Below are 15,296 nucleotides of genomic sequence, written 5' to 3'. Positions count from 1 at the left end.
AAACACACTGTCACAGGGTATAGAAAATTTACTCCACCCCATGAAGGTGAAGAGAACTATAAATTCAAATAGCTAAACACCCGGATGTGGCAGTTATGGGAAGATTTTTTTTTAAAAAAAAGCCAATGCTGCCATTTATCCCAGTGAGAAAAAAAAATAAGTTTTATTTTATTGTCTCAGAAGTAAGATTTTTAGGCACAGATTCCTAAGTTAACTGGGGTCTACAATAGCAGAATAATAATCTTTCACAACATGGAAAAAGGTTAAATAAGCCATCAACCTCAGAGGAATTATTAATTCAGTGTGTTTTTATTAGATGGCAGCAATACAAAATTTATTTCTATTACAGCAACTCATTTCTAAAATACCAACATTTCAATGATACATGCCAATAAATGACTTTTACTTCATTATATTTTATATATATTATAGCCATTTTAAGCAAGCAACTTTTCAGATGTCATTATTCATATTCTCTATTTATTTTTAAAAGGAATTTTCCTGAAGCATACACTTCTTAAAGTCAAGTACTAATCTTCCAGATGTAGATTTCTACATGCTGTATACTCCAGGGGGGAAAAAATAATTGGATTGTGCTTTCTCATTCATGACCATCTAAATATTCAGCTTCTGAGGTTACATTTTAGTGTGTTATTTTTTTATGTTTTATTCAGGACACAGTGTTCCAGCAAATATCACCAACCCAAATCAATGGCTTATACCGACATTAACTATGCCATCAGCATGCTTATTCTCCGAAAAGTTCAGGGGGAAGCTATCAACAAACCTGTGGAGAAAGCCTTGTTGCTTTTGAAATAAATGATGAAAGAGGCACCAGGAATAATTTAAAACTTTTAGGATGATGAAGAGAAAAAGGAATCTATGTATATCCAGTTTTCTGCCTGGCCAACAACAACTCTTCCAACTTCCATATGCCTGGAGCTGACAGGGAAACCAAGTTGGTGGCATTTTCCACAACAATCGTGCTGCCATTCCTTTTATCTCTGGGACTTCAATGCTCATAATGTAATGTGCCCAGCACCTAGGAGCCCTGGTCTCTCATGGTGTCCTCATCACCACGTGCCATGCAGGATCCTAAGGAGGAGCACTCCCAAAGAAGCAGCAGGAAAAGATCAGTGACTCACACATGGGGACAAAAAAAAAAAAAAAAAAATGAACTGGACTTATTTAAGGATTCTGGTAGGCCTAGAATCTAAAATCAGCAGGAACTAGAACCTCCTGTAAAGGTCGGGCGAACGTCGGAGAAAAAGACCACCAAGAGACTGTCTCATGCAACAGCAAAGGGTTTATTGGGGGTCCAGCATGCTGGGGCTCCAAGCTCACCTCGAAGGGGTAAAGAGCCAAGAGCCCCAAGAACAGCTTGAGCAGAGCTTATGTACATTCTTTGGAAAGGGCAGGGACTTCACATACAGCATAGCAAATCATCACACGCCGCGGGAAAATCAAACAACAACTCTTAACCATGATTAGTACATTCACTGGCGGGAACAAGTTGGGTAGGGGTGATTGGTCAGCACAAAGAAGGGTATACATTCGAACTGATTGGCTTAAGTCCTGAGGTGTGTATGTGCTGGACTGCACGGTTTCTGGGTGGGGAGGGGGTTGTTTTTTTACAGAGCAACCAGATGGTCAGGGGAAATTTCAACATACATTTCAGCGGCTTTTCCGGGAGTTGTTTTAAACTTCCACATGAATTTCAGGTTCCAAATACAACTTAACAGAACTTAAAAATTTTACAGAACTTGAAACAAATCTTTTACATTTCAATTTCTTTAACCTTTCACTCCTAATTTTGTTTATCTCATTCATTCATTCTTATATTTATCCATATGGTAAACTATATCTCAAGCACTCAGCTGATGTAAAGATGAGTTGCCTCAAAAGCACAAGCACAATTTAACGGGAGAGGGTCCAAGACATACATATTAGTCGATGATCATTATAATGAGGGTGATGGGCCTCCCAGCTTAAGGGTCTAAAGGGTGGGCTCTGTTGAAGTGAAAGACAGAGGAACATGCTGAGGGAGGGAAGACCTTAGGGGCAATATGATGTGTGTAAAGATGAGAAACAGGAATTTAAAGAGAAGAGCAACTGTGTAGGCAGAGGCCTTCCACCCTACCCTTCTGGGTTCATGCCCAGGTTCTGAGGAAGAGAAATACATGAAAAGCCAAAAAGGATTTTGTGGATGACATCTCTTTAAGAAACCAAAGCAACAGGGCATGTCTTTGGGGAAAGTCGTTTCCAATACCCCCCCACCCCCACCCCCTTTACTGCTAGATCACAAGGTAATAAGGAATGAAAGTAGTGACAGGGATGAAGCAGCCAGAGCCACCTGGGACAGAAGCTCACAACCGTCAAGGCCAAGTGCCAGAGCAGCTCCAAGGGGCCTTTCCCTGGGAGATAAGCAGATGCTTGAGCACAAGGCAACACCCATGGGACTCACTCAGTCAGTCGCTGAATTTGTCCGAATGCAAATATGTGATCTTGGAATTATAAACATTTTGGTGATTATCTTAAATCAACTACTTACTCGCTGTGTTATCTTGAGCAAATTACTGCCTCTCTCTGGAAATCTTTTTTCAACCATTAAATAGAGATAATGATTTCACTCCTAGGGATTGGGATTGTTGTGAGGTTCACCTAGCATATGACAAGTACTTAAACAAGGGAAGTTATTTTTAAAACATGATTACTATTAATATTATTATTACCCAGGGATTTAAGGGGACCTGAATTTCACAAAGGTTGGTGAATAAAACTGAAAGAAACGTTGCTTAGAAAGTGTTATTGAGATACAGTTCTACCCTCAGCTGTTGTGCCCTGGAAAACATCAAAAGACAGTAAAACTGAGAACGTGGCTTTGGGCAGTTTAATCTTAGCTCCTCAAGCCTCAGCTTCTTCCTCTACGTAAATGAGTTTTAGTGATATCTGCCTGAGGTCTCTCACGGGGTTGTTGTGAGCTTCCCTTTCAACACAGGCATGGAAAGCGCTCTGTGACGAACCGTTCACATGTCACTGTTGCCAGCTGCCATCTGTCTTGCCAACTCTGCCTCATGCAGCTCTCAGACCTGAGAAAACTCATTTTCAGGCTATTTTCAAGTCTGTAAGTTGCAGCTGCTCAGGGTTCATCGATCCATGGCTGGAATGTTCTACACACTACCCATTAAAGCTGTCCCATGCAGAAGGCCTGGGCTAGCCATCCCTAGGTTGTGGCTCGTGTTGCTCAAGAGACCAAAGGTAAATATCTTTTTCCCACTGTTTCACTGTATTTACTCCCCGTTGCCTGACTACCTGCCTCCAGATCAGTAATAACCTCTGAGCCCTTGAGTATATTTATTTTCCATCTGCTACCTCCCTGATAGCAACAACATCAATGCACCCCTAAACATCCAGATCCTAGAAATTACAACCCAACAAAGCTCTCAAAGCAGCAGGGGTATAATTTTTCCCTAGGATTCTCACATAGTGGTATGATTCTATCCCTCAGAAAACAACTTAAAATCACCGGGCTCCCTTACCTTGCCCAAGTGCATACATATATACAAAGCTGTATAGACCAAGATCCAGGTTTCTGCCAGTCCAAAGGGAAGAAATAAGCTGAAACTTCCTTAAGAAGGGCACATTGGCACACACCTGTAATCTCAACAACTCAGGAGGCTGAGGCAAGAGGATCACCAGTTGGAGGCCAGCCTCAGCAACTTAGCAAGGCTTCCTCTCAAAATAGAAAAGAAAAAAAGGGTGTAGCTTAGCGGTAAAGCATCCCTAGGTTCAATCCTCAGTACTGTATAAATAAATAAATAAATAAATAAATGTGTGTGTGTGTGTTTCCTGCCTCTTCCACAGAAAGTTTTGTGTGTGTCTGTGTGTGTATTCATATATGCATGTGTTTATATGTGTGTGTACATGTATCCCAATAACTGCCCTGAGTGTGGTGCTGCATATGCAAAACGCACCCAAATGGGAGCATTTCCGTTCCTCCTAGTCCTACTCTGCAGTCTTCCATTAAGCAGAGTCTCCTCCTGTCAAGCCTCATTCGGAAGATCTCTCAGGAGAGAGACACACAGAGATATAAACATGCCAAATATGCCCCTAGGCTTGGAAGGAAAAGGGGCACTACCGCTTCCCTGAGAAGGAAATGAAATCTAGCTAAAAGATAAAAAGGCTAGAACTTCAAATGAAATTAAAATTTGGAATTTGTAGGAGAAGCAAAATTTGAATAAGAAATGAAAAATGCAAGAAGGGAGAATGTGCAGGCTTAGAAAATGGAAATACAGAAGCAGGAATAATAAGCCCAAAGAACTTTATGCTTCTATAGTTTGAAGGAAACATGACGGTTTTGGTGCAGCTATTTGGAAGCAAAAAAAAAAAAAAAAATACAAGAAGGAGAAAGCAGGATGATAGAATTCATGACCAGAGGTGCTGAAAATAGAAGAGTTTGGAATGGAATTTGGATGGATGAGGAGGGCAGATTTATAAGAAGCTTTTCCCAGTCATTCGTGATATTGAGAGAAACAGCAGACAGCTATTCTCCAGGAGAGGATGAGCTTAACTTTCAATAGGAGGGATTTGGAATAGACATTCAAAAATATCCTCAGTATAAGTGATGTGAGAAAAATGTGGAAACCCCATCTCTCAAAATATTAAGAAATAATAAAGATAACCACAGTCTTTTAGTAGTGGCTTAAGGGCAAACCTGGATACCTCAGCTTTCAAGGATACACTTCCCTTAGGCAACTGTGTTTCTATGCTGCTTTCTTCAATGCAATCTGTCTTCAGTATGATATACTATAGAGAGATTTTCTTAGAAGTCTTTGGTATTTACTGGCCTTAACTGTCCTCAATCTGTTTCTTAAATCTAGCTTGTTCTCCTAACCAGCATCCCAAATTCTCCTTAACAAGGGTTTCCATTGCTCTTCAACAGCAAGATCCTGTTCTTTCTCTCTGGATCCCCAAAAAGCGCTGTGCTTGGCACATAAATAGTACTTGATAAAAAGTCCTCAAATAATGTTCAGTTGTGAGAAGTAAAAAAAAAAAGTTCAATGAGAGTCATAGAAACTTAGCAACGCCAGGGAGTAACAGATTGTTTCCTGCCTCTTCCACAGAAAGTTGGTTGATAAGTCATCACTTTCACCCACATGCTGGTTAATTTTGTGTGTCACTCTGACTGGGTTTAGGGGTCGCCAGAAATAGTGTTTCACCAGCTCTCTGGGGACCATTTCTGAATGAGTCTGTGAGGGTGTTTCTCAGAGAATTTAGCATTTGAGTCAGTAAACTGAGTAAAGAAGATCTTACTCATAGAAAAGCAGGTGGGCATCAAACTGTCTCTTGAGGGTGCAAACAGAACAAAAAGGAGGGGAAAAGGTGAGTGCACTCTGTCTCTGAGCTGGGCCTGCATCTTCTCCAGCCACCAGACTCCAGAACCAGGGACTAGCCAGCCATGTAATCCCAAAACCTGTATCTCCCAACCCCACATCATCCCTTCCTACTCCCATTTTTAGGACTCAAAGACTCCTAAACTGGAAGTCAATTGTAATTTATATGCACATATATAAAATTTATATGCATATTTATATATGACTGCATTGGAGAAAAATTAGCACAGACACGGAGTTGCACATGGATAGACTCATCCTTGAAATCTCAGGTATCCATGTTTGCCCTTATGTCACTGCTAATTTATATAGATAAATTGATTCGGTTTCTTTGACTAATACAAGCCATGGAAAGGCCATGAGACAGCCGATTAATTGAACCTGAGAATTTATGACTGTAAATATTTAAGGGAGGGAATGGACATACAGGGCCCAATTTGTCTTGAACATTCCAATCTGGAATGCCTAAGATTACCCCAGAGAAGATCCTGGGGTCCCAGAAAGTGAGTGCTACAGAGACCAGCACCAACCTTGGGCCTGAGCTTCAGACCTCAGACCATGCAGCAATGTAGCTCCTCAAATGCCACTTGTCCCCAGGCCATTGTCAGGATTTCGTCTTATCTGCAATATCACCTGATTATATCAGTATTTATTACTATACTATATCCATGGTCAAAAGAAAAAGGTGAGAGAAAAATCAGACAAGCAATGTCTTTATATTATCTTTAAGTAAATAAACCCTGGGGATTTGTTTATTTTTATCCTAAGTAATAACAGGTGAGAAAGCATGACTTTGTGTGCTGATCAGTTTTTTTAATATGTACCTTAGCATAAATACATAATTTTAAAAAATAAAAATAGGTATGAATGAGCTAATGTTCCAGTTTGGATCTGGAATGGCTCCCAAGGTCCACATGTTAAAAGCTTGGTCCCCAACTGTGGCACTATGGGGAATGGAAGTTTTAAGAGGTTCGGCCTAATCAGAGGTCTTCAGGTCACTGGGGTGTGAAGGGGATTGTGGGTCCCTGATCTCCTTCTCTTTTGGCTTCCGGGCTCTCCACGAAGTGAGAGGCTTTGCTCTGCCATCCACTCTTACCATGATGTGCCACCACACACCCAAACCGTTTGGGTTAGAAAAGAGGGGAAGAACAATCACATTTCTCTTGATACAAGCTGCTCTCAGCACTGGAAATGTTGATTATCTTGCACAGTGAGCACTGGCTCTTACGATTCAGAGTCCTGGTCTCTGATTCATGGTCAAAAGAAAAAGGTGAGAGAAAAATCAGACAAGCAATGTTAAGAAATAGATATATACTAGGGTATGAATTACAGATTCTTATAAGATTCAAGGACCCGCAGAAACCCAGAAAGGGATTCTCCAATGAACAGCTACGAGCCACTGAAAATTACCAAGTCCATTAAAGCTACAGAATTAAGTACAGGCTTTGAGGCCAGCAGCATTGATTCAGTATAAAGTAACCTAGTTTCAGTTTGACCATAGTGCCGGGATGTGCATCTTTTGAAGCAAAGAGCTTTTCCCAAGTTAGATTTCATCTGTGAAGCAGTAGGATCAATCTATTTATATCAAAATGTTATTAAGGAAAACATGTTTTCAAAATTGGGTTGTGTGGCCTTGACTTCTTCAAGCTGATTAGATTCCTCACGGTGAAGACACATGCCATGAAGACTAGACATTTCTTGAGCCAGCTCAGTGGGAAGCACAGGTCAGAGAATCACAGCATGATTTCAGAGTCCTCAGTTACATCACAATCTGCCTCATCTGCACAGCTTGGAAACAATACCACAGTTAAGGTGACCCACTGGCCAGAGATTCTTGGTCACAGAATTCTATGGGTCCTAGCAGAGGTTCCCTAAATCCCTTTGGGAAAACAATACATTCTTATATAAGAGGAAAGAGCACTTCATTAGGGAACTTGATAAGGGCTAATGCAGAATATAGTAGTATTCTAATTTATAAATTCCTAATATTTTGGAAAGTAGGAAGCTCTCTGCAGATGTTAATAATGTGTGATTTCAGGAGACATCATGTCCTCAGATGGCACCTCCAACACACTCACTGTTCCACTACAACGTCTCCAGCAACACAGCCTTGCTCAAAGAGATTAGAGAGATCAGGAAACCAAGAGAGGGACCGTACGCACTGGAGGCTGGTCCTAAAATAAAACTCAGCAACTAGGACATTGGAATCTAGCCTTGGTGTGAATGTCCTCAGATTGAGTTTCTAAGAGACTTATGTTTTTTATTAGACCCTCAAGAGACACTGGATTTAGATATGTTGATTTTATTAAATTCAAGAACATTGCATAATTTTTCTTTGAGTGCAACCAAGGTAAGACCATATTATATCATTTAGAATGGGACATAGTTCCATGTACTGTCAAGAATCTTTATTTTAAGCCCCTGCTGTCTTGTATTACTGTTACAATACACATAACTTTCTTATTATGCTTAGCAGCCTCGAATTCTGTCATGTTTAATATATCCGTGTTTCTGGTTTCTTTATGTGTAAACCAACTTAAAAGGTCATAGCAGGACAATTGAATAAGAGATGTGGTTTTAAAATCTTCTTAGTATTCTCTGAGCTTATGTTTCCTTCTTTAAATTCTTTTCTCCCAGTTTAGAATCAATCATCCTTTCCTTTTAGATAAAGGTGTGTTTTCCTTCTGACTTGTCTGGAATGTAAAGCTATATGATGACTGTCAGAATCTTCTCCCTTGTTGAGGAAATAGGTGATTCCTCCTTTATATACATTACAGAGAGTTGGGGTCCTATTAAACACAGAGTGAGGAAATTATATTCCCACAGTTGCTTAAAATCTAAAATCACACCATCTCCATTGCTCCCACTGGAGTGTTTTGGTTCACAGGTTCTCCTTTTCTGTGCCCTCGCAGTCTGGAGCATGAGGGTTTGGACAGAGCCCTGGAGATGAAGTTGGACCATCTATGTTTGAGTTTTGATTCTGGCTCTTTTTTATTGGCAACACAAATTGACTCCTGCAGAGCAGAAGTACTGCCCCTTTGCCCAGACTCTTGGGAAGCTCAGACAAGCTGCCATGGTCAAGTACATGTAGCATGCAGAGCATCACACACTTCAGGGATTTCAAGAGAAGAAGAATAGCCAAGAGAAAGGAGCACACAGCCTGCAGCCATATGTTTGGGTTCAAACCCCAGCTCAGCTCCTCACCCTCTGTATATGCTGAGGAAAGCCATTTCTCACCCATGAAAAGGAGGTGCTGGCAATAGTGCCTGTGTGATAGGGGGCTGTGAGAAAGAGTTGCTACCTGGAAAGGTCTCAGAAGGATGCCTAGACCCAGAGTCAGTGCTCAGTGAACGTCAACATCCTATGAGAGCCTTCCATCTCCTGAGTAGTCAACCAATCATCAAATATTACCCATTCCTTTTTCAAAGATGATTCCTTCCTCTCATTCCCATCACCTCCAATTCAGGCCTCTACTGTCCCATTCCTGTGCCATTGAGCTGCAGCATTGCTGAGCTCTCTGATCTCCTTTCTTCTTCTAATCCCTCCTGAATCCAGCACCAAATTGATTCTCTCAAAACATCACTTTGTGGCTGGGGTTGTGGTTCAGTGGCAGAAGACTTGCCTGGCACATGTGAGACACTGAGTTCAATCCTCAGCACCACATAAAATAAAACAAAGGCATTATGTACATCTACAACTAAATTTTTTTTTTCCTTCTGTTCAATGTATCCTCCCTTTTGGGCGGGATACATTAACAGGAGGCAGTGTAGTACAGTGGTTAACAGGAGCAGTTTGGATGTTTGACAGGTGTCAGTTTATCTCCTGGCCCCACAAATTGCCAAGCACATGACCTTGGGCAATTTTTATTCCAATTCTGTGCTTTTAGCAAGGGCACTCAATATAGTAGGAGAAAAATCCATTTTACATTACTTTACATCCATTTGCAATAAACTTATTGATTGGGGGGGCTTTAATTGCTTCTTAGTTAATTAAGGTTTTGCTATAAAATGTGAATCAGAACTCAAAACAAAATTAAAATTTTTCTTCTTTTATCCCAGTACATTTTCTTTTCTCTGTGAAAGAATAACAGACTCATTAAGAATCTCATCAGGGACTGACAACCTTCTGCTCACTGTGAAGGCTAATTTCTTTATTATGTTTTTACTCTTCACAAAGTTAATCTATACTATACTATACTTTCTCTTTCTCTTCTCTTCTCTTCTCTCTCTCTCTCTCTTTCTCTCGTCATCTAAGAACAATGACCCACCCTTCACATTAGCCAAAGCAGAATATAGGTGACTCCAATATAGGAGCAGAAGACTCTGCATTACTGTAATTTGGAGAGTAAACATCAGGAGTCCAGGGAAAGGAAGTAAAATCAAAAAGAAGTTACATAGAGCTGGGCATGGGGGTACACGCCTGTAATCCCAGTGGCTCAAGAGGCTGAGACAGGAGGATCATGAGTTCAAAACCAGTTTCAGCAATGGAGAGGTGCTAAGCAACCCAGTAAGACCCTGTATCTAAATAAACTACAAAAATAGGGCTGGGGATGTGACTCGGTGGTCAAGGGCCCCTGAGTTCAATCCCTGGTACCTCCCCTACCCCCCCCCACCAAAAAAAATTACCTAGGCCAGAAGACTATCAATCAATCGGGAATGGGGAATATGGAATATTTGTTTATTTTGTTACCCCCACAAACATGGAAATGTAAACAGATTGCTAAACTGGCTTCTATAGCAAAGAGAGCACAAAGCCAGTGCTTCCCTCCTCAGTTCTTCTAGATCTCTTCCTTGCCATCCACTGAAAGAACTTTTGAGTTTGATGCAATCTGCAGTGCTCAGAAACAAGCTTACATCAAAGTCTTCCTCTCGCCATGTCCAACTCTGGAGTCCTAGAATCAGAGAGCATGGGTCGCCCTCTTCCACTCATCTGCCCTCCCATCCACTCACCTCCTGTTGCTCTACCCTTTTCTTCTCCCCCTCCACCCTTTCTCCTGTGCCCTTACAACTCCTTTTCTAGTGTTTAAAAAAGACTCCCCGATACTTTCAAATATTTTGTTCTATCTTAGTGATTTTCACATTAAAAGTACCTCCACCCTGCCTTTGCAGAATCTGACTCAGTCAGGGGTCTAGCCCTGGCGTGGTTTTTTTGTTGTTGCATGACTTAATCTCCTTTGGTGACTCCAGTGTGCCTTCAGGCCTAGAACCACTGCCATTGGTGACTCAGATCTTCCATGACAAGCCCATTCTATTCATGGTGACTGTAGTGGGAAAAATAATGGTTCCCCAAAGAAGTCCACATTCTGAACCCTGGAACCTGTGAAAATGTGACATTGCAGATATGATTAGGTTAAGGACACTTTGATAGGGAGGTTTCCCTGACTCATCGGGGTGCGTCCAATGTAATCACAAGAGTTCTTTTGAGTAAAAGAGGGAGGCGGGTGAGTTAGGGCCAGAGTGACACAGTATGAGAAAGACGCCACCAGCTGCTCTTGGCTTGAAGATGGAGGAGAAGCCAGGGAATGCAGTCTTCCTCTAAAAGATAGAAAAGGCAGGAAAACACATTCTTCCCTAGAGACTACGCCAAGGAACACAGCCCTGGTCACACCTCAATTTTAGCCCAATGAGACCAATCTATACTTCTGTCAGAATTGTAAGATGGCAAATTTGCATCATTTAAAGTCAATAAACTTATAGCAAAAAGAACCAAGTACCTGGCTGGCTCAAGCGGTAGCGCGCTCACCTGGCATGCACAGGGCGCTGGGTTCGATCCTCAGCACCACATAAAAATAAAATAAAGATGTTGTGTCCACCAAAAACTAAAAAATAAATATTAAAAAATTATTTCTCTCTCTCTCCTTTAAAAAAAAAAAAAAACAAGTACCGTGGCTATAAAAATGAAAAGTATGTACATATACGTCCGTGCATGTTTTTGGGTTTGAATTAAGGCCACATCTACCACAGTTATTGTGAGATAATCACTCTTGATGATGACCTTGAGTCATTACAATATCCTGAAACATCAATGAAAGGATAAGCAGTTGGACTCCAGTACTTTATTTACTTCATCATGGGAGGAAGGATACTAAGCAATTTATGTCCCAAGTAGATATAGTGTGATAAAGCACAAGAGTCTGGAAAAATACATAAAACTTTGGGATCAAAGTCAAGGACTTTGAGCCTTGGAGACTCAGGACCTCTCATACATTGGTCACCAGTCCTTTCAATCTGATATACCTTCAGAAGATGTGAAGATACTAAATGGCACCAAATTTCATTCTAAGACCTTGAAGATAAGGGCAAAAGAAAACTGAAAGAGGATAGAAGTCCTCACAGTGTCTACTCTCAGCAGGCAACAGGTGCAAAATAATCAGATTTGCCATATTGCCTGGATTAATAGTGTAACGGGCATCTCCTTTGGGGCATTATGCTAAAAGATGTTTACTCCTTTTTTTTCCAGACTGTTGGGAGGAGAAGGAAGGAAAAGAAAAACCAGTAGTGAATTCCAACCTATTTTTAAATGATTTATGAAATACTAAAAGGGAATTTGGGTTAGCCCAAATTTGGCCAGACATTTTATAGAATCAATCTTCCTCAATTTCCGAACTTTCTGATCAATCAGTATTTTAACATACAGCTTACTGTTTAGAGCTTTAAAAATTCTTTTCTTTTAGCTACTATTTCTATCTACTTTTTTCTTTCACCTCAAGATCTGAAGCAATTGGAAGAGACAAAAGAACGGGGAAGATGAAATAAAATGGCACCTTCGTTATTAACTGAAGAGCAGCCTCTAGGTGTGGTAAAAGAGGGAGGCAGGTGAGTCAGGGCCAGAGTGACACATTATGAGAAAGACGCCATCAACTGCTCTTGGCTTAAGAAGGCTTTCCTAAAAGGGCATGGAAGAATTAAGCAGAGTGACCCACTCAGCTGCTGAAGCCTAGGAAATAATGATCCACTCCCAAGGACAAGAGCTGCCCACAGTACCATCACAATGAGAATCCAGAGAAGGCTGAGAGGCACAGATGCCTTTCTCTACCTCCCCAATCAAGTAAGTCATTTGTTGCAGGAAGAAGTAAGTGAGGAGGCAAGGGGGCCAGGAGGGTTAGGAGTGGAAACTCTTGGACATGGACTCCTGAAGAAAAGGGAATATATATTCTCCACCTGATAGTTAATTCTAAATGATAGCAAATAAAGTTATGCTATAATTAAGCCAACTAAGTAATTACATCTAGAGACATCTGTAAGCAAAAATTAGCAGGAACTAACTAAAGATCCATCACCCCAGAGCAGAGTGGAATCAGCAATCTGCATCTCAGTGTGATGAGACGCTGGCTGAGATGTGTTACTATCAACATGGTGTGGATATTGACAAATAATGTCTGCGGACTTCAGAAATTAGAGTCAGCTCAAAGTTATCCCCATAACAAAATGATTTCAGATTTGAATGGGAGAAAAGGGGGAGGAATTACAGATAGCGTTCAGAAATTACACATAGACCCGTCTGCTTCATCTGTGAAAAAGTTCATAGTGAGAAATGTTAGATGTAGCATTAGTAGTCATGGCAATTGTGAATAACTGAAATGCTCGTGAGTTATTTTTATAATTCTATTTTTTTCATTTTACACAGGGATAAATTTGATTAAGCAAATTAAGTTTTGTGGTTTTTTTTTAAGCATGAATATCAACATGCCACCTGGGAAAAAAAAATGACCCTAGAAACATCTTTCAGTTAGTGACAGAACATCAAGTAAAAGCAGACCAGGCAATGAAACATGTGAAATCAAGAAGGATATTAAAGGATATCCTCACAAAAGATTAATGAATACAGTATAACATATGTTACACAGTATAACATAAACAACAGTGTAGTTTTTTTTATTACTCAGTGGTACACGCTTGCTCCTGGGGAATCGGGATCTAGAAAAATCCTTAACATCAAGGTAACATTTTGTAAAATCAAATTTGCCCTCCATATTTATTTTTATAAGACAATCATTTTGAGACTTGTAATGGCTTATTTATTCATTTGCTTATAAAATGAACTAATACATGCTTTTATGAACACTGTGACCTCCACAAAAAGATCGACACTTTTTCCTCTACTTTTCTTACACCAACCCCCAAATTGGTGAGGTTGGTCCAATTCTCTGAATACTATAGAAGATGCTTTCTAATTACCGAGAACCAAAGTAGCAAAAATGAGATCTCTTCTTTTTTTCCCTGAAGTTACCCTCAGTCTTCCTGCCACACTCCCTTTATCTTCTTGGGAAAGTTCTAGGTTGGATGGCCAATTTGCCCTTAACAAATCAGAGTCATTGCTACATGATTGTGATGTAGGAAAAGTAACCACCAATCAGAGAGAAGCCCCAGCAGTGTGATTGTGACGTGTCACTATAAGTAGGAGAACTCCTCCAATTCTTGGGCCCTTTTCTCCATTCGTTAACTGATAAGGAAAGCAACATCTACAATGGCCAGACGCACCATCCATAAGTACAGTTACTGCAAAGGACATCTGAGTCCCATCTCCAGAAAGAAGTCAAGTTCCAGCACCAGTTTGAGCCATAGAAACTATTCACTCTACGTAAACAGGGTCCTTAAAGAAGTTGTTCCCCAGAGGGGCATGTCATCTCGCACCTTGGATTTCATGAACACTCTGATCAATGACATCTTTGACCGCATTGCTAAGGAAGCCCACCACCTGATGCATTTCAGAAAACGCTGTACCCTCACCCCTGAAGACATTCAGAAGGCAGTATACATGCTGTTACCTGAGAATCTAGCTAAGTACGCGGTGACTTTTGGAAGTGAAGCAGTGGACAGATTTGTCCGCTCCTGAACTACCTGTACCAACTTAACCGAATCTTGGGGAAAGTAAACTTACTACCCAACCTCTCAAAGTTGAATTCACTCTTCTTTTTTATAAATAGTGGTATTTCCTAATATTTTCCTATTTCTCTTCTCTCTAGAGATTCATTACTTTCTTGCTATTTTACCTTTAAAGTTAAAGTTAATTTGAATAGATTTTCCTGATACCTGCTTTCTGTCCAAACTCCAGTCAGAAACTGTTTTTCTTATAGATATCTGAAGCTTATCATATAAATTCAATGGTTATTATATTTTAAAGATATTGTTGCTGGGTGCAGTGGCACATGCCTATAATCCCAGTGGTTCAGGAGGCTGAGACAGGATCTCGAGTTCAGAGCCAGCCATAGCAAAAAGCGAGGCACTAAGCAACTCAGTGAGAGAAACTGTCTCTAAAATAAAATACAAAATAGGGCTGGGAATGTGGCTCAGTGGTCGAGTGCCCCTGAATTCAATTCCCCGTAACCAAAAAAAAAAAAAAAAGATATTAACTATGTACAGGGTTATTTGACCCAACTGTTTTGAACACCAGATCATATGACTTTGAATTTAGGAAGACAAACCTCTTAATTAGAAATATACCAGCACTGGGCTGGGGCTAATGGCTTAGCAGTAGGGTACTTGCCTGGCATATATGGGGCACTGGGCTCAATTCTCAGCACCACATATATATAAAGGTCTATCAACAACTTAAAAATTTTTTTAAAAAAAATATATATAGCAGCACTAATGATATTTATCAAAAAGTGTTTTTTACCTAAAACTTCATTCAACCAATTTAGTTCCTTAATGAATGCTTTATAGAACATCTTAATTATTTTCTTTTTGCTTAAATTCTTATTTCCTGAATTTTCAATCAGCTCAATTGATTTCCATGTAAATTTTATCTTAAAGACTTGGTTTAGGGGGGTTGGGGTTGTGGCTTAGAGTTAGAGTGCTCGCCTAGTATGCATAAGGTACTGGGTTCAATCCTCAGCACCACATACATATAAAAGATATTTAAAAAGATTTGGTTTAGGGGCTGGCCCAGTAGTAGAGCACT

At 40.4% G+C, this 15,296-nt stretch overlaps 1 protein-coding gene across 1 annotated transcript; it reads left to right on the top strand.

The window, feature by feature from the left end:
* The first annotated feature begins 13,859 nt into the window (after window positions 1-13,859).
* On the top strand, window positions 13,860-14,228 carry LOC107152355 (histone H2B subacrosomal variant-like). Its single transcript, XM_015497888.1, has one exon. The coding sequence runs from the start codon at window positions 13,860-13,862 to the stop codon at window positions 14,226-14,228; it is 369 nt and encodes a 122-aa protein (XP_015353374.1).
* The last annotated feature ends 1,068 nt before the right edge of the window (window positions 14,229-15,296 follow it).

The sequence above is a fragment of the Marmota marmota genome, unplaced genomic scaffold (genome assembly GCF_001458135.2).
Source record: "Marmota marmota marmota unplaced genomic scaffold, marMar, whole genome shotgun sequence".
In the NCBI taxonomy this organism is placed as follows: domain Eukaryota; kingdom Metazoa; phylum Chordata; class Mammalia; order Rodentia; family Sciuridae; genus Marmota; species Marmota marmota.
The sequence above is the reverse complement of the archived record's forward strand: the minus strand, read 5'-3'. Positions and strand labels throughout refer to the sequence as shown.